Source organism: Doryrhamphus excisus, linkage group LG9 (genome assembly GCF_037039965.1).
Source record: "Doryrhamphus excisus strain RoL-2023G ecotype Guam linkage group LG9, RoL_Dexc_Guam_v1.1, whole genome shotgun sequence".
NCBI lineage: Eukaryota > Metazoa > Chordata > Actinopteri > Syngnathiformes > Syngnathidae > Doryrhamphus > Doryrhamphus excisus.
This window is the reverse complement of record NC_136365.1, coordinates 16,640,294-16,667,801: the sequence shown is the minus strand read 5'-3', so window position 1 is coordinate 16,667,801 and position 27,508 is coordinate 16,640,294. Positions and strand designations below refer to the sequence as shown.

Sequence of the window (27,508 nt, the reverse complement as noted above, 5' to 3'; positions counted from 1 at the left end):
GGTTGGGCCAAGTGGTGCCGTCGTTCCTTCTCAGCCTTGCAGCCTCCTTTTGTGAATAATAAGTGACGTTAGAATGCTCACAATAATTGCATCATTTGTTAGTAAATGAGAGCTAAGCTGATCCCGGGTCTGTGCCCTTAGGCTACTTTCATGGTGCAAAGTCACAGCGTGGTGCAAACAAGTGATGCAAGGTGAGAAATCTAACGCAATGTGTTACAAAGATGCTTGCTCGCCATGCAAATAGCCTGTTGGGAATAAATAGTTGCAAAGTCATAATATAGACATCAAATTGCATGTTAAAGTACAGTACACTATATTACTTAACAGTCCAAGTACTCATCACATCCAGCAGATGGTATACTGCAGTGTGCCAACACATTTTAATATGATGAAGCTTACCAAAAGTGATTACTCACAATCTAATCAAAAAAGATATTTTATTAATTTCACACATTCAAATTGAAACAGAAAAAAATTACAATTCTAGCAATTTGTTTAAATATGATATTCAAAGCATTATTATAAATAACAGCCTGCCAAATAGTACACATCCATTCCACACAAAACATCAACTATAAACTCTTCCAAAATGAAAATTTGACTTTTCATGAGTAACCCATTTTCCACCGCAGGAACTTTTCTCATGAGTCATTTACCGTGAACTTTGTGTGATGGAAATGCAAATCACACAGATGAAACACAAGATTTACGGTAAAAATTAAAAAAAACCTGGTAAAAAAAAAAGGATCCTGGGGCTTTTGTAAATGATGCTGTACCTGTTTTATTTCAACAATCTAAAGTAGGACTGCCTTTTTCCCCCTACATGTTCTTATATAGTATAGTTTATATAGTTGCAACACAAATGGATTCAACCAGGATTCCCCTGTGGTATACAACTCATCATAAAAAATAACAATTACACACTGAAAAGTGCCGTCGAGCAAGGAAACTGAAGCTGAACTTTGAGGCAGTTGTACAACCTTGCAGGTCATTTGCATTTTAAATATTACAACATACATGGAAGCATTTCTCAACTATGAAATATTAAGGCCACATAGAAAATAAAGAATAAAATCAATGAATTACACCAGTCAAAAGTTATAATTTTAGAAAGATATTTACATTTTAGGAGAATAAAGTTGTACTTTAGAACAAAAAAAGGCATCATCTTACCAAAAGTTGTGTACATTGTTTTTGTACATTTGTAAATTTAGGGGAATAAAGTCATAATGTGACGTGAACAGACTAATACTTTACTAAGTCATAGTATTACTATAAAGTGATACAGAAAAATTAAATAGTTATAATAATAACATTATATAATGTCCCAAGAATATGACAAATATGACGGGAATAAACTTGTAAATTAGAGAAAATGAAGTTGTGGTGTTACCAGAAGAAAGTTGTAATTTTACTAAAAAGTCATTGTTTCTAGAAATAAATTAGTACATTTACGAGTTTCGATATGATCAGAATTGAAAATACAAGAACAAAGTTTCAATTTTAGAAGATTACAAACACAAAGCAAGGGTGCTAAGAGTATAATGTCGTATATTCCGAAAATAGTCATAAATTCATAAAAATATAACTTTAGTCTCCTAAAATGATACCTTTTGAAATATATTCAACTTTAAAAATACAGATATTTTCCTCATGCTTACTCACACAGCCCGATGACTTCCTTATAACTTTTTTTTTTTTACAAATTTTTCCCGTCAGTGTGGCAGTAATACACATTTGTATCGTTAATTTAGACAAGCATTTTCAATATTTGTGTAACAATCCTACAACACAAATACAAGTACACACATTCTCAAATAAATAGTTTTTTTCCTGACTTTGCATCCATACAAAATTCAAGTGCATTTTTTTTTACAAAGAAGACGAGCATCATGAATCAACACGAAGCTAGAAAAAAAACAAGTTTCAAGTATTTTAAGAATCAAGAAGAAAGTGAATGTTGTTATGGTATATGGTGGATATGTATCATTTTGACCTAATGTTTATTAGCTACATTCTTCCAGCTGGTGACTCAAAACTAGTAAAGGCATTACATAAATATATGTATATATATTGGCAGTCCAATGAAAAGTATGTATCTCCAGTTTTCTTATTGACAAATGTTGAAAACGCAGAGATATTAGCTTTTAGCTAGATTGCAACAATGTTTGAAAAAAATCCTCTGAAAGAATCAGTGCCAATGATTTAGCGGCCTCTAGTGGTGGAACTCACCACTACCACGTCATGTGGCCTCCATGACGCCGTGCACGCGGAAGCGGTAGATGCACGTATATTCCACGTGACCCCAGTTACTGAGGACGCGAAGCTCCACAGCTCGATGGACCGCAACACTGGGGTCCTACAGGAGCAGAGAGGTCTGTTTGACCGGGTGTTTGAACCTGACATTGTATGGTGTCATTTTAAACTCACGGTCAGCTCAAAGGTCTGTGTGGGTTCGCCATCCTTGTTGTACGTGAACGTTCCAAGCAGCATCCCTTCTTCCGCTTCGTCCTTCATCCCCTGGGCCACAAATGTACGTTAAACACATTAACTCTGTTCAACTTCATACAGTACGGTACACTGAAGTGCAGTACTGGACTGCCACCAGGGAAGGCGCTGTTGTTCAGTCTTAACTAGTGTTTCATTCAAACAAAAGCTACATCCATGCTATGCCTGAGGGCATTAGTGGTTAAGACACTGGTATGGAAACAGGACATCTGGTCTATATGTGAACTAGCACTTTAAATTAGCATTTCAAATACTGCGCACTTTAACTTACCAGCTTACCAGTTGGTAATGGGACAACTCAGATGATCCCCCTTTTGCACATTGATCGCTCTGGGAACCAGTATGGTTCTGGTGTTTTTATGCTCTGTTTCTTTTATTGTCTTATTTATGCTTGTTTTTATTATGTCTATCTATTATGTCTGTCATGTACTGTATGTCTATGTTGGTTGTATGCAGCTGTACCCTGCCTCTAAAACAAATTTCTCCCAAGGGAGACAAATAAATTGAACTGAACTGGAGCGATTCTGCGGGGACATGACAGAAAGTAACTGAAGCACTGAGTTATATAGACATGGTATATAGCAAATCAAGATTAGACTCCCATCGTTCAGGTTTCAGCAAAATATCACTTCAAAAAAAAAAGTTCACATTGTAGCTTTGTTTTTCTTCATTTTTGTCAAGCTACGCCCCCTAGAGGCAGAGATCACTTACATAGACAGCAAAGTCCTTGGGGGCGGAGTCAATGCGGCCATTGGGGGTGTTGTAACGCGGCACGTGGTCCAGCGTCACATGCGTAATCCTTATGGGGTGAGACAGGGCAATGACCAGAGTTCCCTGGACACCGTGGAATGCCCAACATTTGCCCGGAAGCATCACCGGATGGCCCTGAGGGAGTAAACAAGTGTATTGAAGCAGGAGATAAGATACAGAAAAAAACAGTAGGGAAAGCAGATCACCTGAATGACAGTGCGGGGGCTCTCTGTGGGATACCACAAGGGGAATCCAAACAAGGTGACGCATGCTGAGCGGGTACGATAGGTGTCAGAGCATCGGGTGCTGACAACGCTGGCACCTGTACATTAAACACAGACCATAAATACAGGAGCGCCACAAAAGGTAACACACATGAACGTTTATTACCTTGAGTCTCCAAGGCGAAGTCAGCCATCTTGTTAGCAATGGGTTGCAAGTCTGAGGAGGTTCCCTTGTCCTGTGGTCTCATTGCATCCTGAGCCTGTGTGACAGCCACACACATCGTTTGAATGACTTGGCTTTTTCTTTAGATTTCAGGGATGCTGATGCTTACGTCACAAATAGGTATGAACGAAGAACCCGCCACTACAAATGAAGAAGCAGCTGAAAAGTTTGGCTTACTATCATAAAACCTCTTGACATTCCAATTATAAAGTTTTTCTCCATCACTGTATATAAACATATTACTCAAAATGTATCAAAATGGCCCCTTCATTCTTCACTTTTTCTAGTGAAGGTTTCCTAGTTTGGACACCCTGCTGTAGAGGCTTCACTGTAATTCCGTCATTTTACCTGCATGTGGTCAGTAAGCCAATTCTCCATGGCCAGCTGGAGCTCTGGCGTGAGATGTTTTTGGGCGGAGGTGATGGCGCTGATGTCAGGACAAGGCATCGGAGGCGGCGGCAGCTGGATGGACGACACCTCCTGGGACAACTGCAAATAACAGGATGTTGACTTGCAGCAAATACACAAGAAGCATCCATCACAATGTTCATTTATGGGTAAAAGTAATATTACCTCAGCATTCTGGTTCTCTAAAACCTGGATTTTGGTGCTGAAAGCCTGTTCCAGGTCATCTATCCGCTTGCCCAGTGCGGCAACCTCCTGGTCCATATGCTGCCCGCTGTCGAACTTTGCTGTCTTGAGATCATCCCTCATACTCTGCATGTCCTCCTCAAATTGTGCCTTGATCTGAAACAAATGCATCTATGTTGATGCACTAAATGCTCCACGATTCATTCAGCTATTTACCTGGTAGAAGAGCTCCTGCTTCGACTGCATATTCTCCTGTAAGGACACAAATGTTCAGTGACATGCATCAATGCTGGAATGTTAACCTGTTTCTTACCGACAGGAGCTGCATCTTTGCTTCTACATCAAAAGGTACTGATGTACATGCAGAATCCTACAGGGAGAGATGAGAAAATATATATTTATTGCATTGTTAATAAACATTGTATTAAAATTGTTTAAATCTAAGCTAATATTAAAATCAATTTATGAAAAAATGATATTAAAAATTCTGACATAACAGTTGATATTTCCTATTTATTCCAACAAAAGCTGTCCTTTACTGTTAAAAGACTTCAGTATGATGCATTATCATCTCATCTCATCTCATCTTTGAGCTAAATAAACTGCAGGTATACCTGTTGTGTTCAGTGACCGTTAAAGCACTTGCACCATATCTTAATTGTTACACAGACCATGTGCATAGTGAGCCATACCGTTGCAGATGTGGGCAGCATGGTGTTTGACTGAGGAAGAATGGAGGGTGGAACAGTGTCATGCATGAGCTTGGTGGTCTGTGACAGGAACTTTGTGATGGACATGAAAGAGGTGAGAGGGGGCAACAATGGTGGGAGGAACCAAAGACCTGGAGGAGAGCGTGAGAGTGTTTTGACTCTTAGTGAGAACAAGATGATGTAATCAGGGGTATATTATGTAAAAGAGTCATACTTACAGACAAGGGCAGCAACAAGGAAGATGAGAGCAATGCAAATTTTCTTTGTTTGGTTGTTGAGTAGGCATTTGTTGGCTGCAAGACGAAGACAGGTAGAATAACTAGTTTATATATGCACATGCTCAATCACTTCAAAGAACTTTGTATTTTATTAGTTTACCTTTGTGTTAAAAGGAACCTATTATGCTCATTTTCAGCCCTTTGTATTGAGTTGTGGACTCCTATAAAACAGCTACACACTAAAACCAGCACAGGAAGCTTTCTAGATCTTCCAGAATCTGCACCTATTCCAGCAGTATTTCTTTGTATTTTGTGCTTGCCGCAAAAACAGGTCTGTTTAAATTAATTCTATCCACGGCCCGCCTCCAGGCACGCCCCCTCCACGGTGGTTGGTCACACTCCCAAGTACTTAGGAAGACTTCTGGTGTCGTAATAAATGTGTTTTTAAAATGTCCACTTTTGACATACAGCCATATGTGTTGAATGCTGAATCTGATCCGGAAGTAGAGACTGGAGTTTCTTAAGAAAACAGGTCACCTCAAGACGTCTCTCAATGGTATGTAGCTTACTGAGCTGGTATGGTAAGGTAGACTCACTGAGTGTGGTGGGAAATGTCTATTAGCAACTCAGTGCTCTGTGAACTTTTAATTTGCACCACACTCCCTGTATGCACACTCTATAATGCTACACAGACAATCGCTTTTGTTTCATTACTTACACTAAATAAACAGGACACTGATAAAATGGTTACTTCCTGCTTGCTCTTCTGACTCTTCAACTAACCACCTTTACAAAATATTTTTTTAGATTTGTTGGATTTTTCTTAGATTTTAGATATTTTTCTTTAGATTTCAGGGTGCTGAGAGAATCACGGAGTTGTACTTACATTAACACAAAGTTCGTTCATTCATTCATTCATTTTCTACCGCAAGTCATGCTACCTAAAAATGTTTGTAAAAATTTTGTTTGCTGATTTTGTGAGAAATTCCTATTTTTGAAGCCTATGTCACAAATGGCTATGAACGAAGAAGCCCGCCAAAGAAGAAGCAGCTAAAAAGTTTGGCTTACCATCATAAAAGACTAAGTAATGTTGGAAAGGCGTTGGGCTTCAGCAAAAAAATGTAATTATCTTCTGCTTACGTCACAGCCAGCAAGTGGTGAAGCGGAATGATGTAATGAGAATGATATGGTGATATGGCCATTTCTTAGGCTTAGTGACTTTTTTCCCTTGGCCCTAGGTTTTAGGAAGGGGTAAGACAAAGGATAAGATAACGGGCAAGGGCCAAGGGGTAGAAATGGGATTCAGCCACAACAGCAGTCACAAAAGCTGCCCAATCAAGTCTTAATGCACATGTTCTTTACTGTGCATCATGCCAAAATTACCAGTGTGAACGCTAAGCAAACTGCACCAAGTATTGCCGAACCACAATACTGTTATATTGTTCATTTTACCAAGATAGTTCGGATACTTTCCACACAACAACACATATGTACCTAAATCTGTCAGCTGCATCCTTGTAGTCATTGCTGATAGTGATTCTGCAACAAAAACACAGAAATAATTGCATTATTCTACAGTTTTGACAATGCACAGCACAGATACACACATTAACTAAAGTTAGCTCACCCTTGAAACCACAGAGGGTTCTGTTTAATCGATGTCTGTATCCTACACTGACAGGCCCACTGTTACTTCTGACTTTGCTGCAGCTGGTCGTGGTTGTTGTGGTCCAAGTTCTGGTACTGGTAGCTGGGGGTTTAAGGTTGGCGCCCTCACAGGAGGAGTAGCCAGAGCTGTCTATGCAGTTCTTACTCTGGTCAGGTCGCACGTATAGTACTGCCTGGCTGGATCCGCGGAACCTCTCTGGGGGCGGCGGTGGGGAGTGAGTGGGAGTCTGACGTGCGGCCGATGAAGCAGAGGTCAGGGAGGTCCGAGTTGTGGGCCTGGGAGTGGTGTAGGACACGGTCCTCATTGTAAGGTCAGTCTGGGTGCTCAGAGAAGGTCTCCTGGCTTTGAGAAAACATTTTAATAGGGGGTTAGTATCATCATTTATATTTTTAACACCGGGAACTCTAAGGTCAAACATTATTGTCATAGGAAATGGAATTTGAATTGATCTGGTCCAAAGTCACACTGTGGGAGCCACAGACTCAAAAGCTCGGTGACTTTAATTTTTAGTTTTGTTAGCGGGACAAACAGCAAAGTTGATCATATGACTACACGCAGATAACTGTCATTAATTCGCCGTTATTGATCCGTCAATACAGTTTTTGCTATTTAATGTTCAACGAAAATCCCATTTTGTTCTGCCATTGGTGGCACTCTATTATAGATGCATCACAAAATGAAAAGCCAAACAAAAAGCAAAACATATTAGCTAAAGTACCTAAACGTATTAGTAATACTACTGATGCATTCAAGGGATGAGTGCCGCATTCACCTGTGGCAACAGGCGACTCAACGTTCGTGGAGCTAGCATTGCTGTTGGCTCGAGTGGAAGTGCGGGAAGCAGCCTTGCGGGTGCCCGCCTTCTTCTTGAAAACCCTAAAGGAAAACAAACAAAAAAAGCAACTAATAAAATAAAAAATGTGGTACAAGTACTGTTTAGTGTTTCCCCATTCATGGCGACCCACCACTATTTAGGGCTCTTTATTTAAAATATGTATTTGCCGTTATCTGCTCACGGCCACATGAGAATGAGGTGAATGGCGGTCTACTCTGTCCAATATGGCATTGTAATAGGGTTGGGCAACACAAAGTCAAATATGCATACATCAGTAATACAACCTTCTATAAGGCATTCTTCCATTTGCCCTTTGTCTTACTCACAGTGCCAACCAAAAAATCAACAGCACACCACTTTAACAGCTAAGTTTACCATGCACACTACTATTCCAGGCACTACAACATGAATGTTAAGAGTTCCGAAAACTGGGAGCAAAGCATACCGGGTGCTCTAGCGGCACTCGTGGCTAGAGCCGAGGTTCAACACAACATCGGGAGATATTAGATGTACATTGACGAATGTCTTATCTTTAAAATCAGCCCATGTCATATATTTTTTTAAATCACACGCTATAAGGCACGCCCATGCACATCCACCGCTGCACAAAATCATGAAATAACATCTTGTGTGGTTAAATAAAGCTTAAGGCACACCAGCTCGCAACTCACGGCCACCCAACCTGTGGCAAACACTGTTGTCACTTAAGATTTTGTAATAGCCGAATTTACTCACTTGACTGGGTTCTCTCGGTATGAAATGTTTGTCACACTACTTGAGTCAGATTCATCATCTGAGTTGTAGTAACCGGTGGACACCAGGCGACAGCTCCTACGAGACATAACTAAGAGAGAGACAATTCAACAGTTAGGAAACGTACCACTACCACGGGGTCCGATAGTACCGTAATGACCTGAATATAAGAGGGATTTTTTTGTCCCTCGGCAACAGTCTAACAAATACACGTCTGTTATTCAGGGTCTAGAAATGTATTTGTGTCGCCAAATTAATTCTCGCCAAGCGAGTCTGAGCTTTTCTTCCCGTCACTGATGCATGCCAATGAGCTTCAGAGATCCAGCTGTGACAGACACCCACTGGAAAAAAGTGACTCAAAGGTAGGATTATTAGCTCCTCCTTGGATGAGAGGTATTGTTTTGATTGCCTTTTGCTCGTTAGTTAGAAGCAAAAAAATGCCATCCATTCCCATGCAATTTGGAATGGCAGGTGAATGGCAAGCAAGAAGTTAGGGACATCTCGTAATTTTCATCATTCAGGTTTGTCGATTAATCTGAAACTTATTGTTTTGATTGGTTGGGCCGTAGACGGACCTTGTCAACCCATTGGAAATTGCAAGACGTTATTCACTCAGTGTGACAGTCTGACTTACGGTATCATCTTACAAAGAATACTAAACTCATCACACATCAACTTAACACTCAAAATGTATACCTAAGAAATATGAACCAATACTAGGGCCCTATTAAATCCATTTTATTTTTTCCCAATCTCCGTTTTTGCCTATTATTTCTGTTTGATGACTGTTTTTTTTATTCTTTAAATGTTATTGCTATTGTACTTATCAACATGACCCCTGGAGGGACTAAAGATGGAAATTTGCCACTAGCTAAAAACTTGCATCTTTACATGAAAATGTTGATCAATAAGCACTGCTTCTGTCTTCCTTAAATAAATACTACAAATCTACAAAAAGAATGTCTTGACAGATGCTTGGCTAATCTCGGACCACAATAATCCAACTAATCTAAAGTAGCCCGCTAAGAAACACAAGGAGACCAAAGAGGGAAAAATGGATAAGCCCAACACACAAAGCAACAAATATGCACCAGAGGGACCAAACACACATTACATATTGATTGACACACACATGATTCCATGTAAGCAGCAACACCATAAACCATATTAAACTGCAACAACATAACTGCGTCAAAGAAGTGAAAAGTGCATTTTGATTGTAAAAAGACAGTTTTAAACGGCATTCTCTGCAAAGGCCAGCAGGTCAGCACTAGCAGCTGCAAATGAAGTCAGCCATCACAACATTATGACAATTCTTAGAAGAGCATGACACCTAATAATGATCAGGTCTTTATATGGAGGTAAAAGGACAAGGAAATGACTGTACATGTCAGAAAACAGCAAGAGATGAGGTGAGGAAGGGAAGTTGCGGTGGCCTGTGTGTGTATCTTTGTGTGCATCTAACAGCCAGCGACAGGAAGTCAATGCGATTCACACAATTCATGAATACATAGTGCCATAGCACCATCAACCTATCCATCCCTACCACTCTTAGCAGTGATGGTTTTATGTCATTCATTTGACAGCAAAATTGCCACATTTAGCCATCAAAATTAACCATATCCCCCATCAACTGATTTGTACATCCCTCCAGCATGGTGACCAGAGAAGAAATAGCAATAACACAGTTTTTATCAACTCTTCTTAACTAGCCTCTACAATTTCCTGTTGTCTTTAGATCTGGTGACGTTCCAACCCATCTTGATGACATATTTTCTAAAAAAAAAAAGTGACAAATCTACCGACTTTTTCTGGTGTTGGTGTGTTTTTTGGTATTTGGGGACTCAACAGTGAAAGCACATACAGTTCTGCGTTTTGGATCCTCACAGTCGCAGTTTCTACTACATATACTCACCAGAAGTGTGCGCATAATCTGTTATTTGCTGTTCACTTGTGCTAATTTAAATAAGTTCTCAAAAGCCAACATGTGATGGGAGAACTGGTCGAGAGGAGATTCATTCATTCATTCATTCACTTTCTATCGCTTTTCCTCACGAGGGTCGCGGGGGTGCTGAAGCCTATCCCAGCTGTCTTTGGGCGAGAGGCAGGGTACACCCTGGACTGGTGGCCAGCCAATCACAGGGCACATATAGACAAACAACCATTCACACTCACATTCATACCTATGGACAATTTGGAGTCGCCAATTAACCTAGCATGTTTTTAGAATGTGGGAGGAAACCGGAGTACCCGGAGAAAACCCACGCATGCACAGGGAGAACATGCAAACTCCACACAGAGATGGCCGAGGGTGGAATTGAACTCGGGTCTCCTAGCTGTGAGGTCTGTGCGCTAACCACACGTCTGCCGTGCAGCCTTCGAGAGGAGATATTAAAGTTATTTTATTTAGATGAAAATATGTCCAATTTTAAATTTGTTTGTACCTCTAAAAGTAATTAAGGTGTTTTTACTCACTTTTTGGTTTTTTTTTCCTGCAGCATTTACAGCATCACATGCAAATTCTATGCAAATTATATGCAAATATGACAATGCAGTAATCAAGGGACTTCTATGACAGCCATTTGCTACTTTTCTTATTAAAAAGTTGTCAACAGTGGCAGGAAAGAACGTAAAAACATAAATGGCCCAGCATGGTAGCATCAAACCAGAAGGGATGGCAAACATTTTAATGCTGTGGCTAACCTTAGGAGAGTGCCTGTGAAATGAGTCATATGGAGCAAATGACTCACTGACTTTATACCCCAAAAATTATTCTGTTTATATGAATGTAGACCCTATAATTATTGATGTATTATTATAGTCTAGTATAACACAGTATAATGTGATATATTTTTACTATGTGGTTAACAGAGGAATATTAAATACAGGAAATCTTTTAAATATTTTAAGAATTTTTCTGTGAGGAAAAACAGCGCCTCTTAAAAATAACGTTAGCTAAGCTATGACGTCACTCGATAGCGGCTCCGTAAAGCAAGAAAAGATAACGTAAACAGTTTGCAACAAGTTATGTACAACATTAGCATGACGTCATACTTTCGCACTACAGAGTCTATAACATTCATTACATATCCCCATCTTCATTTGACAAACTGTTCATGACTTTGGATAATAGTAGCGTGTTATCTAGCTAGCTAAAACAACAGCAAATAAACGGCTACGACAAAAAAAAAACGAGGGAAGTAGAGTGGGGTAAAGAGCCGTTTGACAATTTAGCAATTTAATAAACAAAACGAGAAGCAGGAGATCAGTAACTTACCTCAATAGGCGATGCGGTCTGTCTGAAGTTATGGATGAGACTTCAAAATTTGACAGCAACCAGATAAGATAAGGTAGAAGACACGACAACTATTTCCGGAAGAAGATTCCAAAATATATTTTTTTTAACGCAAGCACGGCTTCTGGAGTATACTATGTCAAACCCTACACTGCTTATTTAAGACCTACCTTCTCGTTAGGTGATGTTTTACAACTTCAGCGTTTTATACAATCGTACAGCGTAGTTAAACGTGCTCGACGTTATAGATGTAAGAAACAGCTTCCAGTCTTTGACAGCCATGATGGAAACTTGACGACAACCTCTGCCTGACAATAACAAAACACAGGGCGCCCCCTAATGGTGATTTGCTATTATTGCTAACGAGGCAGCTGTAATTAAAGCTTACTGACTCACGTGGGCGCCATCTGCCTGTGATTAAACAGCGTCTTAAGCAACTTTATTTGGAAAATAACACATTGTTTTCAAAATAAACATATTTTTCTGGCTCTTAACAATTTCGTATATTAAATAGATAGCAATTATTTGTTAAATTAGTGACTTACTATAATTTTTATAGCAATACATTTCTTTTTTGTGACTGCCAAATGAGTAAAAATGTCCAGAATACAACACTCACAGGGTTATCCTTACAGTGAAAATTATATTTAAAAAAAAAACAAAAGAGGGAGAATAAACAACGCACCACAACACTCCCAATTCCAAATATTGTTTGAGGCAACCTCCCAAAATAACCCTCAAAGGAAAACTGCACTTTTTTCTCATCATCCACAATCCTTATGTGAGACATCAACACACAACTCTCTTTTTGTGCATTATGAAGATATAAAAACAGAAAAAAGAAAAATAGCTCATTACAACATGTAACAGAATCCGCCTATGCCGCATAAAAAGACCTCCAAAAATTCAATCAAGGTTTTACGGTTTTCTATACATGCTGTGATCATGCAGTCACAGACACATTCATTAATATATGCATATAATATTTAGCATATTTTGGCCATTTTAAGCATTGCCAGAGCTTCCTTCCTGCCAGAGCATTGATTTCACCAAAACATAGAAACAAACACCTACATCTAGCATAAAATTTTCAAACTCGGAAACAAAAACAGCAGCAGTGATGCTATTATGCTATCAAATATTTAGCCTTTTTTTTGTTGTAGTAGGCTGAGGTGAAGCTAGTCACCCTAGCCGGCTAGTAGCTAGCCAGTGTGTTCTGGCTACGCATCAATGCACCAGTAACATAGGTGGATTGGTGCAACAATGCTATTAATAATAATAGCAATGTTGCGTGGTTATATACATATCACATTATATGTAAATGGGGGCTTTTAAAGAAGGCTTTATAGACGGAATAAGTGGTTCCCATAAATGCAGTAATGAGGTGTCTATTTTTATCTGTTTTATATCTTTAGAACATACAGAAAAGAGATCTATGTGTTCATATCTCACATAAGAATTATGGATGACAAAATTATGCAAAAAGTGCATTTTTCCTTTCAGTGTGCTTATCATTAGGGAGACAAACACCAAGCAGAGGAAGGTGCGACAGTGACAATTTCCCGCTTTTCCAAAAAGGGAGGAAAAAAGCTCCGAAATATGGCTGGTATGTCCGGATTGTTGCATATTTGATAAATAATTCCATAAGGTCAGGAGACTATCAGCAACACAACCATCGCAAAGCTAATGTGTGTGTGTTGTGCCTATACAGTATGTGTGTTTACGCCTGTTGAAGCCATTGTCTCAGAGTCTGTTATCGTTATGCAGCAGTTTCCTCTGGCTGGCCTGAGCGAGCAGGAGACAGAGCAAAAGGACTACCCTCAATCATCAGCCGCTCAACAATGAAAAGTCTGCACAGTTGACAAGCCCATCACTCCCGAGGCCACTTTGAACGCTTTTATGCACTCTTTCATGTGTGGCATTTCCTTCGCTCTTTTTGCACATACAGTACACGCATGCACACACGCTACCACTCCCACCCCGCTTATCTACTATGCGACCGGCCCAGACACAACCACGGTACGTAAACAAACAGGCTCAGTGTCTTTAACACACACTCACGCAGACTGTCCCATTTCTGATCTGAAGTCACAGAGTTGGAATGTACTCAAAAATGGCGGGAGTGAATGTGTTTGCAAAGAAAGTAGCACAATAATATTGCTCAATAGCAAAGGAGATGACGCAGATAGCAAGGTAACATTAAAACGACATATTGATTTTTTCATCGAATCATCATAATGGTTGACATTGAATCTATTAAACCTGTAATGTCCTGACTGTAGATAAAACATGATTTTATTGAAATGCTATATTGAACAGCATTAAAGGAGCCCTATTCTGGAATTATCATTGAAATATCATTGAAACCATATTGATTTCATTCATTCATTTTCTACCGCGGGGTATGCTGGAGCCTATCCCAGCTGTCTTCGGGTGAGAGGCAGGGAACACCCTGAACTGGTCACCAGCCAATCACAGGGCACATATAGACAAACAACCATTCACACTCACATTCATACCTATGGACAATTTGGAGTCGCTAATTAACCTAGCATGTTTTTGGAATGTGGGAGGAAACCGGAGTACCTGGAGAAAACCCACGCATGCACGGGGAGAACATGCAAACTCCACACATGGTCCACAGATGGTCGCGGGTGGATTTGAATTCGGGTCTCCTATAGCTGTGAGGCCTGCACGCTAACCACTTTAACACCATGCAACCACCAATTGAAATTGTGTTGATCTCATTCATTCATTTTCTACTGCTTCTTCCTCATAAGGAAACAACCATTCGCACTCACATTCATACCTATGGACAATTTGGTTATGAAATCAACGTCACATGCAGTAAATCAATACTGAAGTCCTACATTGATTATACGTATGCTCTAACGTCGAAATTTCAACATAGATTGTTTCAATGTCATTAGGCTATCTGGGAACCTAAAAAAACCAATTCATTCATTTATTCATTTTCTACCGCTTATCCTCACAGGGGTGCGGGGGGTGCTGGAGCCTATCCCAGCTGTCTTCGGGCGAGAGGCGGGGTGCACTCTCGACTGGTTGCCAGCAAATACAAAACACTAACCCAAAAACTAACACACTCGTAATTAAAGAAATGAAATGACTAACAATGACTAAATACTGTATGAAAATAAACAAAGAAACTCAGACAAAATAAAAACAATGAAGCAATAAACGACCAAACGACAACACCAAGCAAGCAAAACTTGCAAAAAGTGACACACAACTGACTAATAATGAGCGAATGGTACAATTTAGACTTATTACAACCTGTGACTAATTACTAAGGTGGGTAAAATTGACTAGTTAGGACATACTAGGACAAACTAGTTAGCATCACAGTATCTGAGTGATGCTTGCTTTGCCCTGCTTCTTCTAGGTCATGTTGACTAAATATTTCATGGTATATGTCCGTTGAGAAGCTTAAATTTAGATGCTTAAACCTGGGACGGCATCCGTCTACAATTATCACCTGAGAGTTTACAATGCAACCAAGCATGCAGAAACATGCGAATACCTCCACTGGTGATTTCATTTTGAATGAGAATAGAAGTCAAATGTTGTCAGCGTTATTACCACATGGGAGCCTCCCAGGGGTTTCCCCTAATGAAGAACTCCCAGTCGCTTGTTGATAGGGTTGCTACGGTAACAGACTTTTTTTTTTTTCAGAAAGAAAGTGCAGCAACATTGAGAAAAAGCCTTGAGGGGGGTCATTTCCAGTCTTGAGTCTGTTTTTTTTCCTGCATGGAAGATGACTAATTGTGACCTCTGTATGCTTTGGAATGTACATAAACAGGAACTCGTCACAGCAGCTGCCAAATATCTACAAAATATTCATTAAAAAAAGGTCAGTTCTATTCTATTAATAATTAACCCTCCATTGATGTTTTATTTTCTCTTGTATATTAAATAAAATGTGTTTTTTGAATCTTTATTTGTCTTTAAACCCAAAATTAACTAAAAAAATGTATTTGTGTGTGTTTTTTTTCTCAAAAGAGGAGCAGGCAAATGGCCAAAAAGCTTGTCACACAATCTGGGTCACCAGCAGAGTTGAACTAACCGTCAGCAACAGCACGACACGCGTCTTAATCTGCTGAGCCCCGTGTGGTCAATCCTAAATTCTCTGGGGCCCCATGTGACACCAGCAGCAGCAGCACACCAGATTTAATCCCGTCTCGGTCCAGCGAGACTGCGGTGATGTCATGGCAGTGATTCAGAGAGAGTGAGTCGGGTGGAGAGTGAGAGAATTATGGCAAGGGATGTGCAACAAGTCAGAAAAACATTATTCTAAAAAACAATACTGTATGTGGTGACTTTAACTGCCGTACTGACAGGAAGTACTTATATACAGTATTTGGTGGACCAGCCTACTGCCGTGTTGTGTGCAAACTTTGGTGTTACTGCAGTTCTTGTACATGTATCATATAACGCCCTCACCAACTAATTCATGAATGAATGAACGAGGAAACAAAGTAGTCACTTAGTGACTGACTGATTACCAATGTTCCGTGTACATGTGACAAATAGTCCCTAAAAGTAAGACAGACATTATAAATGACAGTTTCTCCATAGTCAATAATTAACCGAAACCTGCCTGCAGTCTCACCATGGGGGGAATTCTTTGTCGCTGACATCACAAGTACTGGACGACGGGGCTGAGGGTTTCAGGCGGTAGGCCGAAAGAGTCCTTAAATGGAGAGCGGCTTTGGTTTCCTGCAGGTCGGCCATAGTGAAGCAACTCCGCTTCCGTTTCCTGATATTGTCTCAAGGATGAGTCGGTCTGGAAGGTGAACGATGCAGTGCTACATATTAGAACACAATCAAACTCCTTGGAACACGAGCTTGTTTTGTGACTTGCTGCGTGAATATTATGAATATTATATTCTATTACAGTGGTTGAATTAAAGTAGATAAGAAAATGAATGAATGAATGAATGAATGAAAACCTACTTAACCTTAAAGGAGACCTTTTAGGCCTTTTCCACTTTTCTGACCTATAAATGTAGTGAGACTTCCTTATATGGGCATGCCCAGGTACAAGCTGTAGGCCTGCCCTACTCCCCGCTCAAGGAAATACAGTCGATGCTTCGTTTTTTGCCTGTTTTTTGCTTGTTTTTTGACGTCTTCTGCTTTCAGTAATTCTCCTTTTTTCAAGGTGTTTAAAAAACACTTTTCTGGTCCAAAAGGTGGACAAAACCCACCACACATTCATCAGGTGTCCTGGCAGGACCTTAAGAAGGAAAAAAATAACACTTTTCTGACGCTTCGTTTTTCGCCTGTTTTTCGGGTCCGCGGCTGTCACTTTCTTTCCGTTTTTTGAGGTGTTCAAATGACACTTTTCTGGTCCAGGAGGTGGACAAAACCCACCACACATTCATCAGGGGTCCCGGCAGGACCTAAAAAAGGAAAAAAATACCACTTTTCTAACGTTTTACTTTTTGCTTCTTTTTCAGGTCTGTGGCTGTCGCTTTTTCTCCCTTTTGAGGTGTTTAAAAGTGACACCAAGATGACAAAAATAATTATTATTATTGTTATATTTATTCTATATATTATTTTTACAGCATAAAATGAATATATAAATAACTAAATAAAATAATCATCCACAATTTACCAAGTATTTTTTCTTTTAAGAAAGTGTTGCTGTCATGTCTTTGAATTGACCAATTTGATGGATTTAATTAATTTTATTTGAGCATAAAAGTCATCAGCATCTCAATTCACAAATGATAAATTGTTTTCTGAATTTATACATTTTCTGAATGTATATTGAATTTGAGCTTTCTGATTATATTATGATATACTATTACTGTGATAGACTGTACTGTACAGTATGTATAGTATATACATTTCAAAGGACAAAAATGTTCTAATAAATAAAAATAATTCGAAAAAATGAAATCTAATAAAAGAAATGTAAATAAATACATATTTTATATGTATAAAATACAGCTATTAAAAATAAAAACTTAAATACAAATAATATGAATGAAAAAAGTAGATTTTCTTTTACTTGAACTGTCCTTTCAGTATTTTTTGTCATTTCAGTTGCTGTTTGTTGTGTCTGTGCGGCTGCAGCCATGTGACTCACTGCAGAGAGCAAAAAGCCGTCTGCCTGTGTAACGACGGGACACGCCCACATCAACAGCGGTGAAAACACAATAGGGTTTTTTTTATAGAGGAAAAAATTTGTCGTGCAGGTCAGACAATATGAAGTGTGATATGATGAGTTGTGTGTTGTACTGTTTGTACATGCAGTTCTGTATTTACTGCACATTCTCACCTGAGTTTGGATCCACACCACAAGCTTTCAGCCCAATTGAACTAATGTCTACCCATGAGCTCATGTCTGGAGCCCCACCCTGCAGGTCCCGTCTGGAACGAGATAAAACAGCAATAAAAAATCATTATGGCAATACAGTAAGACTATTGTAAATTCCCCCAAACACCCTTCATAAGAACAGTTTTTTGTATTATTTTTCACCAGGATCCACCCACAGAGACCATCAATGGAGCCATTGAACACACACCCTGCTGACTGGAGGGAGTGTGTGAGTGTGTGTGAGGGTTACCAGAAGAAATCCCTCAAGTTGACGAGCGTGAAGCGGACGTCAAACATGGATGTTTGCTCGGGTCGTGACCCCTATGAGACCTGAATGCAGTGGGTACTGAAGGTCAATGAAAAACTGGTGCAATTTGTTCATATTTTGAAACAATGTTCTAATAAACATTGTAACTGTCATACAAATGTAACAGGAAGTTAATAGTCAAGCTTAACCTTAACTTTAACTAGCAGTGATAATGACCATGTTGAGGGTTGCTTTCAATAGTTGTGTGTGATTAACATAAAAAAAAATCACAAAAATCCAAATAAAAAGCGAATAAAAAATTAACCACTGCTATTGCATTGAGATTGATTATTTTTATTTTGTATTTTTTAATTTATTGTTTTAATTAACCTTATTATTGATCCTACAAGTTTAAAAATAGGCTAACCACTGTTACTAAACAATTAAAAAACAGCAAAAAAAAAAGACAGAATTCAAATTCTGACATTATTTGTGACTGAAGAGGTATATTTTCCTCAAAATATGCACTTTTGGATGACTCAATCTCAAAAATACACGGCTGTCCTTCCTTCTCTGACCTGATCGCTGAAATATCGCAGACGTGGTTCCAGAGAGAGTCGAGCTAACTTGGAAAGAACCAAGTGGTCTGTCATCACTTCATATCAGCCTCATCTGTGCTGTCTTTCACTTCCTATTTATTTGTGCCAAGTGTGCGTGTGTGTGTGTGTGTGTGCACCACCAGCTGTCTGTGTTTTGATTTTCACTTGTTGCTCCGTGTTTGGCTGTTACCTGAACTGTAGCTAACACCGGTTACGACTATATATCAGTGGCACACCAAAACACCAATGTAAGGCAATAACAATTAGACCATTGAGAGACATGGGGTGCTTAAATACACACACATACACAGCTGGAAACCATGTCTGCAGTGTAGGAATCATAGCTCCCATAGAAAATCATAAAAATAGAAATAATCTACTCCAGAGTCCTTTTCATTAATCAACTTTGCCTAAATATGTTATGGATTGTAATGGTAATGGTTAAAAAAAAAATCCTACCCCTCCATCTGGTACTTTTACAATCAGTAACTGTTACATTTGTTCACTTCCTGCTTTCCATAATATAGTTTAAGTTTTTTTTTTTTTTTTTTTTTGTCCCGTACCAAAGTACGAGGTGATATGACCATCCAATGACATAATGGGTACCATAGTAAGTGTCAATATAGTGATATATATAGCACATCATGACTGGTTCAAGACTCTTCATCCTTGTATTTAGCAAACATCAACTGCTTGTTTTGTTTCTATTGGATTGGTTGTAATTGTGTTCCACATTTTTCGATTTTTGAAAGCTAATGATAAATTTGCAAAAATTACATTTTTACTTCATGGCACCAGCTTCCAAATGCTACTCAAGGTAGATCATCGACTTGGTTCAGCACATTTTTCATCAAAATAGTAGCCATGCCCAAACATTGTGGTGCTGCTGGATGTTCACAGTATCCGAGTGATAATATATGTTTTTTTCCCCCAAACAAGATGACTACCTTCTGGGAGGCGATACCGATGTATCAGGGCACGGACAAACAGACTAAAAAATTTTCCTCGAGCCATCATCTCCCTCAACAAGACCATGTAACCAAGGCAACTAATAGTCCTCTACAATGTAGACCCTTCGTTATTTATTATTATTTATTCTTATAATTTCTCATTTCTATTTAGACAACAATAGATGAAACAAGTGCAGAGAATGAGAGATGGGTGATCTTTTCAATGACTGCTCCGAAGGAACAACTTTACAAGAAGCATGAAAACACAGTATAAATGTACTTTGAAAAAGAATGCTATTCTGCCGTTACACAGCGGAAAAAAGGAAGGCAACAAAGACCCACCACTGCGTCAAAGTTGGCACAAGACAGTAAGTCATCCTAGTATGAGAATCCCTCATATGTAAGTTGATACCATAGCCTATCATACACTACATATGTGAGGTGGCAGGAACAACAAACAACAAAAGAACAACTTGACTGACCAAACTTCAAATTTGATCCAAACACATTGTCACTTTAGCCATATTGTACTGAGCAGCCAGAACAGAGACCACATTTAACATTCCCAGTTCTATGGTTATTGTCACGTTTGTCCACTCCGCCATCACCGGTACCATTTCACAAGATACACACAAAAATCCAAAGAAAAAGTATAACCCACTTGTGGAATGAATCATTGAGCCGATTATATTTAGACTTTAGATGGAGTCAACGGTTTCCTACATCCCACTAAGTACCATTTCTGGTTGGGGTTATGTCGGTTGGATTTTTTTTTATGACATTTGAATGAAAACAGCTCAATGCTAAGTGGGACTTTTCCAAGAAGTGTCAGATTATGATTTTTAATACTGTGCTAAGTGAGCAATGATGGATGCATGGATGGAGTACAGTATGTAAATCAAGGATTAGGTAAGTGAAGGATTTTACAGACGGGAGAGTAATCTAGACGTGTTGATATTCAGCCTCTACAGGGGTAAAAAAAAAATACAAGGGCAAGGAGATTATCCTGGTAGTGATTGCGTAATGCGAGTGAGTGTGTGATATGGTGAACAGACGGTACAATTAGTCACTCGCTCTGATGCCTTTCAGCTGACTGCTGACACGTCACATCAGACGTGCCGATTCACAACAGTACACTCGGACGTCAAACTTCAATGATGAATTCCTCAATACAGTGGAACCTTAAATGTGTTCATTCATTCATTTTCTAAGCTATAGCTCATATTAAGTCATTTTCTCATTTTATAATGCACATTAAAGGGAAAGGATTGTGAATGATGGGCAAAATTTCCCCTTTAAAGGCATAACCTTAAAAATAGATGTCAGTGACAGACTCACCTGTCATGGAAATAAAATAAAATAAAATAAAATAAAATAAAATAAAATAAAATAAAATAAAATAAAATAAAATAAAATAAAATAAAATAAAATAAAATAAAATAAAATAAAACAGTCATCCCTTGCTACAATGGAAATTTATTTATTATATATTTATTTATTCATTTATTTTCTACCGCTGGAGCCTATCCCAGCTGTCTTCGGGCGAGAGGCGGGGTACACATACACATATAGACAAACAACCATTCACACTCACATTCATACCTATGGACAATTTGGAGTCGCCAATTAACCTAGCATGTTTTTGGAATGTGGGAGGAAACCGGAGTACCCGGAGAAAATGCACGCATGCACGGGCAGAACATGCAAACTCCACACAGAGATGGCCGAGGGTGGAATCAAACTCGGGTCTCCTAGCTGTGTGGCCTGCGCGCTAACCACTCGTCCTCTGTGCAGCCTAAAGGTGTTCATTTTGCACAGGTTGATCTTAAGGAGGTTTGAAGTAGTTGAAAAAAAATGCCAAAATTTTGCCTTTTAGAGGCTGTGGTCTTAAACTTTTGATCAGCTGAGGAACAGCGTTTAACTTTAATAGTTGACGTCACGGCCCCATTTCTTATTTATGCTATTTGACTTCTGCTTTAAAGCTCCTTTAGATCAAACAGTGCAAGATGTACATTCCTGGTCTTAAAATTTTGATCAGCACTGTATTGTATGTACAGCTGCTCTGTGGATCTACCCATAGGAAGACCGGGATTGCTATTATTATGGGATTTAGAAGATTAACACACACCTGCCTGGCAGGAGAGTAAAGAGCTATGTTAGCGTGCCGTGCCTGTGTGATGTGTGTTTATGTCTTTTATGTACTTGAAAGAAGGATGAGGGAGCAACAAAAAGGCAGCCACATGACTTCCAGCTTCCTCTATTCCTCTATTGATCCGTGAATTCTGATGGTCTGAAGAAACCATCAACGTCTTCGGTATTGTGTGTTTTGAGAGGAAATGGCCTCATGTAAACAGGAAGCAGTGATGGACAGTGGATGTGACAGCAGGAGGGATGGAAGTCCATATACAACATCAAAAACACACATAATCATCATCATTGAGTACACTGGAACTTGAACAAATAAAGAGTACCTAGGAAAAATAATGCCCAAATAAGGAAGTGAGAGTAGAATATCAATACCTTCCTTTGTTTGTTTCAAAACTTTAAGACATGGTCTTGAAATAACTCCGATTTTGGGTTTGACACGGGTGGGTTTTTTTTATTCCCCTCCCTGACGTACTTCAACATCTCAGTATAGACTTTTCCTAAACCACAACTGTGCATATTTACACAAAAAACAACCAAAACTTCCCCAGATGGCCATTTTGGGAAAGTGTATTTCCTGTCAGCGTGTGTGTGAAGTCTATTTGGATTGGCTTTGCGTCTGTGTGTACACACTGAGTACGTGTGTTTTCATCATTCACACCGACTTGAATCTGGGGAGGGAGTGTTTGCACTTGTGTCTAGTTCCTATCCTAAAGGATAGTCCGGCTCAAACCAGAATTCCCCCATTTCAAATTATTGTTTGAATGTTTGAATCCCCACCCTCGGCCATCTCTGTGTGGAGTTTGCATGTTCTCTCCGTGCATGCGTGGGTTTACTCCGGGTATTCCGGTTTCCTCCCACATCTCAAAAACATGCTAGGTTAATTGGTGACTCCAAATTGTCCATAGGTATGAATGTGAGTGTGAATGGTTGTTTGTCTATATGTGCCCTGTGATTGGCTGGCGACCAGTCCAGGGTGTCCCCCGCCATCCCAGTGACCCTCGTGAGGATAAGTGATAGAAAATGAATGAATGAATGGGGTGTAGCTCAGTAGTCAGCATTAAACTGCAGATAGACAGGTCCCCAGTTCAACTCTGGGTGCCCCCTTCTAAATAGTGTGTAGCTCATTTTGAACCCCAAAATTATATTCTTATCAAAAAGTCTTCAAGTCTACAAAGACGTTTTGTACAGTAAATCCCAGATTGCTATGTGTGGGTAAAAGTCAGCGGAAGAACGTCTGACTGCAGATCAAGAGGTCCCCAGTTCAACTTCTGGTGCCCCCTTCTGAATTGCAATTAATGGCAATTAGAATTTAACTGTTTTTGAAAGACATGAGGGTACGCCAAAATCTCAGTCAAGACTATATATCCAAGCTTTTGAGGGGGGGTATAGCTCAGTGGTAGAGCATTTGACTGCAGATCAAGAGGTCCCCAGTTCAACTCTGGGTGCCCCCTTACAAAGCTTTTTCTAAATTCAGTTTCTTTTGAAAGACCTGAGAATACCCCAAAAATATATTCTTATAGCACACTAATCAGGTCTCCCAACGTGAGGTTTACAATAAATCTCAGCAGCTGATGTAGGAGTGTAGCTCAGTAATAAAGCAGTTGACAGCAGATCAAGCGGTCCTCAGTTCAACTCTGGGTACCCCCTTTTAAATCACACCAGTACCCCTAAAATTATATTCTTATCGAGAAGTTTTCAAGTCTACAAATACGTTTTGTACAGTAAATCCAAGATTGCTATGTGGGGGTGCAAGTAAGCGGAAGAACGTCTGACTGCAGATCAAGAGGTCCTCAGTTCAACTTCTGGTGCCCCCTTCTAAATTGCAATGAATGGCAATTAGAATTTAACTGTCTTTGAAAGACGTGAGCGTATGCCAAAAGTCTCACAGAACGTTTTCTACTCTAAATCCAAGGTGTTGAGGAGGGGGTGTAGCTCAGTGGTAGAGCATTTGACTGCAGATCAAGAGGTCCCCAGTTCAACTCTGGGTGCCCCCTTACAAAATTCTATAGTATCATATTATTATGGAGTATTATTCAAGTCTCACAGACAGTTTTCTACAATAAATCTGGCAGAGCATTTTACTGTAGATTTAGAACTCCATTGTTTGTTTCTCGGTGCTCCTTTTCTAAATTCTAAATGTAATTCTTTTTGAAAGACCTGAAAATATCCCAAAAATATATTCTTATAGCATACTAATCAGGTCTCCCAATGTGATGTTTACAATAAATCTCAGCAGCTGATGTGGGAGTGCAACTCAGTAATAGAGCTTTTGACAGCAGATCAAGCGGTCCCCAGTTCAACTCTGGGTACCCCGCCTTTTAAATCACACCAAATTCCTTTTGAAAGATCTGAGGGTACCCCTAAAATTATATTCTTATCGAGAAGTTTTGTACAGTAAATCCCAGATTGCTATGTGGGGGTGCAAGTAAGCGGAAGAACGTCTGACTGCAGATCAAGAGGTCCCTAGTTTGACTTCTGGTGCCCCCTTCTAAATTGCAATTAATGGTAATTAGAGTTTAAGTTTAGAGTTTTTTCTTTGACAGACATGCGGGTAAGTCTCATGGAAGGTTTTCTACTATAAATCCAAATTGTTGAGGAGGGGGTATAGCTCAGTGGTAGAGCATTTGACTGCAGATCAAGAGGTCCCCAGTTCAATTCTGGGTGCCCCCTTACAAAATCCTTTTTGATCCGAGGGTACTACAAATTTATACTCTTATGAAGTAGTTAATATACTCATACCTTCATATGATATTTTCAGTTATCCTCGATGACGTCTCCTCCACTGCATCCCCACTCTTCTCTGGTGTACCACAAGGCTCTTCTGTTTTGTCTTTACATGCTGCCACTAAAACAAATCATTTCCAACCACAACATCAGTTTCAATCTCTATGCAGATGACATTCAGACTACTGGTACCCAGGTTCAAATACAAGAAATGAGGAGAGTGTTTGCCTGCAGATCAATCAGTCCCTTTTTTATATATGCGTACCCTCTTGAGTTTTACTTACCTCCTTTGAAGGCCCAGATGGTGTCCTAAAATTAAATTCTTATATAGAAATGATCAGGTCTCACAGAAGGTTTTCTACAATAAATCCCACTGCAGATCATGAGGTTCCCTTGTTCAACTCCGTTCTAGTTTGCCTTTATTCATTCATTCATTTTCTACCGCTTTTTCCTCACGATGGTCGCGGGGGTGCTGGAGCCTATCCCAGCTGTCTTTGGGTGAGAGGCGGGGTACACCCTGGACTGGTGGCCAGCCAATCACAGGGCACATATAGACAAACAACCATTCACACTCACATTCATACCTATGGACTATTTGGAGTCGCCAATTAACCTAGCATGTTTTTGGAATGTGGGAGGAAACCGGAGTACCCGGAGAAAACCCACGCATGCACGGGGAGAACATGCAAACTCCACACAGAGATGGGAGGGTGGAATTGAACCCTGGTCCTCCTAGCTGTGAGGTCTGTGCGCTAACCACTCGTCCGCCGTGCCGCCAGTTTGTCTTTAATGAAGTCTAAATTCTGAGTCACTCCATATCAACGTAGCCATCTTTGAGCATGTCACACTTGCGGTGACAGCCATCTTCCACATATGGTCCACGCTCGCTACCTCATTGTGCCCTTTGTATATTTAGCTACAACACTCCACTTCCTCTGCTGTTGACGCTGGGAAAAGCCCACAACAATACCATCGTGATTCAGACCTTCCTCTCTTTTCCTCCGCATACAGCATCGTCTGCCTACTTCCTTTTTTCCTCCCATAAGCCTCAGTATGACCCGTTGACATTATCAGAGTGTAATTCAGCATTTACCAGACATCGTCTCTGGCCTTTAACATCCATTAGAGCTGCAGACGTACAAATAAGATGACCTCACATCAAAGTAACAGAGGTTTACAACAATAGAATTAACAATAAAAGATTAGAACCAATATTTTTCAATATTAAATATTCAAATAAAAGAACTATTCCTTTCATACATGTATTACCTGTATTTTTCTATTACAATGCAAATAAATAGGGCGGCACGGCGGGCGAGTGGTTAGCGCACAGACCTCACAGCTAGGAGACCAGGGTTCAATTCCACCCTCGGAGTTTGCATGTTCTCCCCGTGCATGCGTGGGTTTTCTCCGGGTACTCCGGTTTCCTCCCACATTCCAAAAACATGCTAGGTTAATTGGCGACTCCAAATTGTCCATAGGTATGAATGTGAGTGTGAATGGTTGTTTGTCTATATGTGCCCTGTGATTGGCTGGCCACCAGTCCAGGGTGTACCCCGTCTCTCGCCCAAAGACAGCTGGGATAGGCTCCAGCACCCCCCGCGACCCTCGTGAGGAAAAAGCGGTAGAAAATGAATGAATGAATGAATGCAAATAAATATATGAATATAAAAAATCTATACTTCTGTTCATGGAACATTTTGATATCTAAAAGCTTTCTTTTATTTCCTAAATATTTGCCATGGGGATAAATCAGTGTACATTTCAGTGTAAGATTTAAGTCTTAGCTTGAAAGTCTCCTGTTATAGCACCGAAAGAGCTGCAAAGGTGTGTTAAGTCTGTGACCCGAGTTTGAACCCTGATGGTACTGCAGCGGTTGTTTGCAAAGAGACCACGTAGACAAGAAGACGAGTGGAAGCGAAGGGAAGACATTTACTCTAATTGCTAATTAGATCAGCGCATCGGACAGGAAGTTAATTAACACTCTCACACGGCACAGCGAGGAGATGATGGAGGTCCATAAAATGAGATATGGGTGGTTGGAAAACATATGGAAAGGACGTGAGAGAACACAGGTGATGACGGTAAATCAAATCAGAAAGTGACTGGCATGCCTGACGTGGGCTTCAAAGAATGGAAGACAGATAAGCAAACCTAAGAGCCTCTTTAAAGTAAATGGGACTGTCTGAGTCCTTCGTGACTTCACAATTGGATGTCTGGACGGACTTGAACCTCACACAGACTTGCACATGTTGCCTCTGGTCTCGTGAAAACCAGTTTAAGCTTGTTAGCCTTCAAGACCCTGTTGTTTTCAGCTTCAAGCAGAAAACGGGGACGGTATTCATTGAGTAATTTGTAGTCAGGCAGGTTTAAATGTATTTTTTGTACATGTACGCAGAGTGCATTCAGGTAAAAGGTTAACATTTACATTTACACTAGCTGATATACATAGCTTGTATGTGTGTGTGTATTTGTATCATCCAGGAATAGCCGCATAGGGACGCCTGCTTCCTCCATTCGCCCCGAGCAGAAAGGAAGAATCTACATTGACCCCTGACCTCCACAATGACCGAAACAGCCGTGACCCCGAAATGAGACAGTGAGCTTCCTGGAAAACAGTCTGAGGCTGCTTTGGAAACCAGAGAATTTATCTTTTCACTGTCGCCTCCGTCGGCACAAAAACACATCGTGGCTCAGTTTCTCACAGAGTGAAACACATTA

At 39.9% G+C, this 27,508-nt stretch overlaps 1 protein-coding gene and 3 non-coding genes across 8 annotated transcripts; 3 read left to right on the top strand and 1 right to left on the bottom strand.

Annotated features, from left to right (window-relative positions):
- Positions 1-431: 431 nt before the first annotated feature.
- Positions 432-18,174, bottom strand: LOC131132802 (uncharacterized). 5 transcript variants are annotated; one of them, XM_058078781.2, is made up of 17 exons: positions 18,081-18,174; positions 16,407-16,580; positions 8,464-8,572; positions 7,666-7,769; positions 6,852-7,235; positions 6,719-6,763; positions 5,225-5,299; positions 4,989-5,137; positions 4,610-4,666; positions 4,513-4,548; positions 4,279-4,452; positions 4,054-4,194; positions 3,649-3,742; positions 3,465-3,580; positions 3,220-3,393; positions 2,431-2,520; positions 432-2,359 (listed from the first exon to the last, which is right to left on the bottom strand). In XM_058078781.2, exons 2-17 carry the CDS (start codon positions 16,432-16,434, stop codon positions 2,243-2,245), a joined length of 1,893 nt encoding a protein of 630 aa, XP_057934764.2. In that variant the 5' UTR covers positions 16,435-16,580; positions 18,081-18,174; the 3' UTR covers positions 432-2,242. The 5 variants fall into 5 exon arrangements, with proteins under 5 accessions (XP_057934764.2, XP_057934782.2, XP_057934792.2 ...); XM_058078799.2 differs by lacking the exons at positions 16,407-16,580; positions 18,081-18,174 and adding exons at positions 11,759-11,847; positions 11,947-12,073; XM_058078809.2 differs by lacking the exons at positions 16,407-16,580; positions 18,081-18,174 and adding exons at positions 11,759-11,780; positions 11,947-12,067.
- A 5,268-nt stretch (positions 18,175-23,442) lies between these two features.
- Positions 23,443-23,514, top strand: trnac-gca (transfer RNA cysteine (anticodon GCA)). Its single transcript has one exon. It is a non-coding gene; the product is annotated as a tRNA-Cys (tRNA).
- Positions 23,515-23,985: 471 nt separating this feature from the next.
- On the top strand, positions 23,986-24,057 carry trnac-gca (transfer RNA cysteine (anticodon GCA)). The gene has a single exon. It is a non-coding gene; the product is annotated as a tRNA-Cys (tRNA).
- Positions 24,058-24,661: 604 nt separating this feature from the next.
- trnac-gca (transfer RNA cysteine (anticodon GCA)) lies at positions 24,662-24,733 on the top strand. Its single transcript has one exon. It is a non-coding gene; the product is annotated as a tRNA-Cys (tRNA).
- The last annotated feature ends 2,775 nt before the right edge of the window (positions 24,734-27,508 follow it).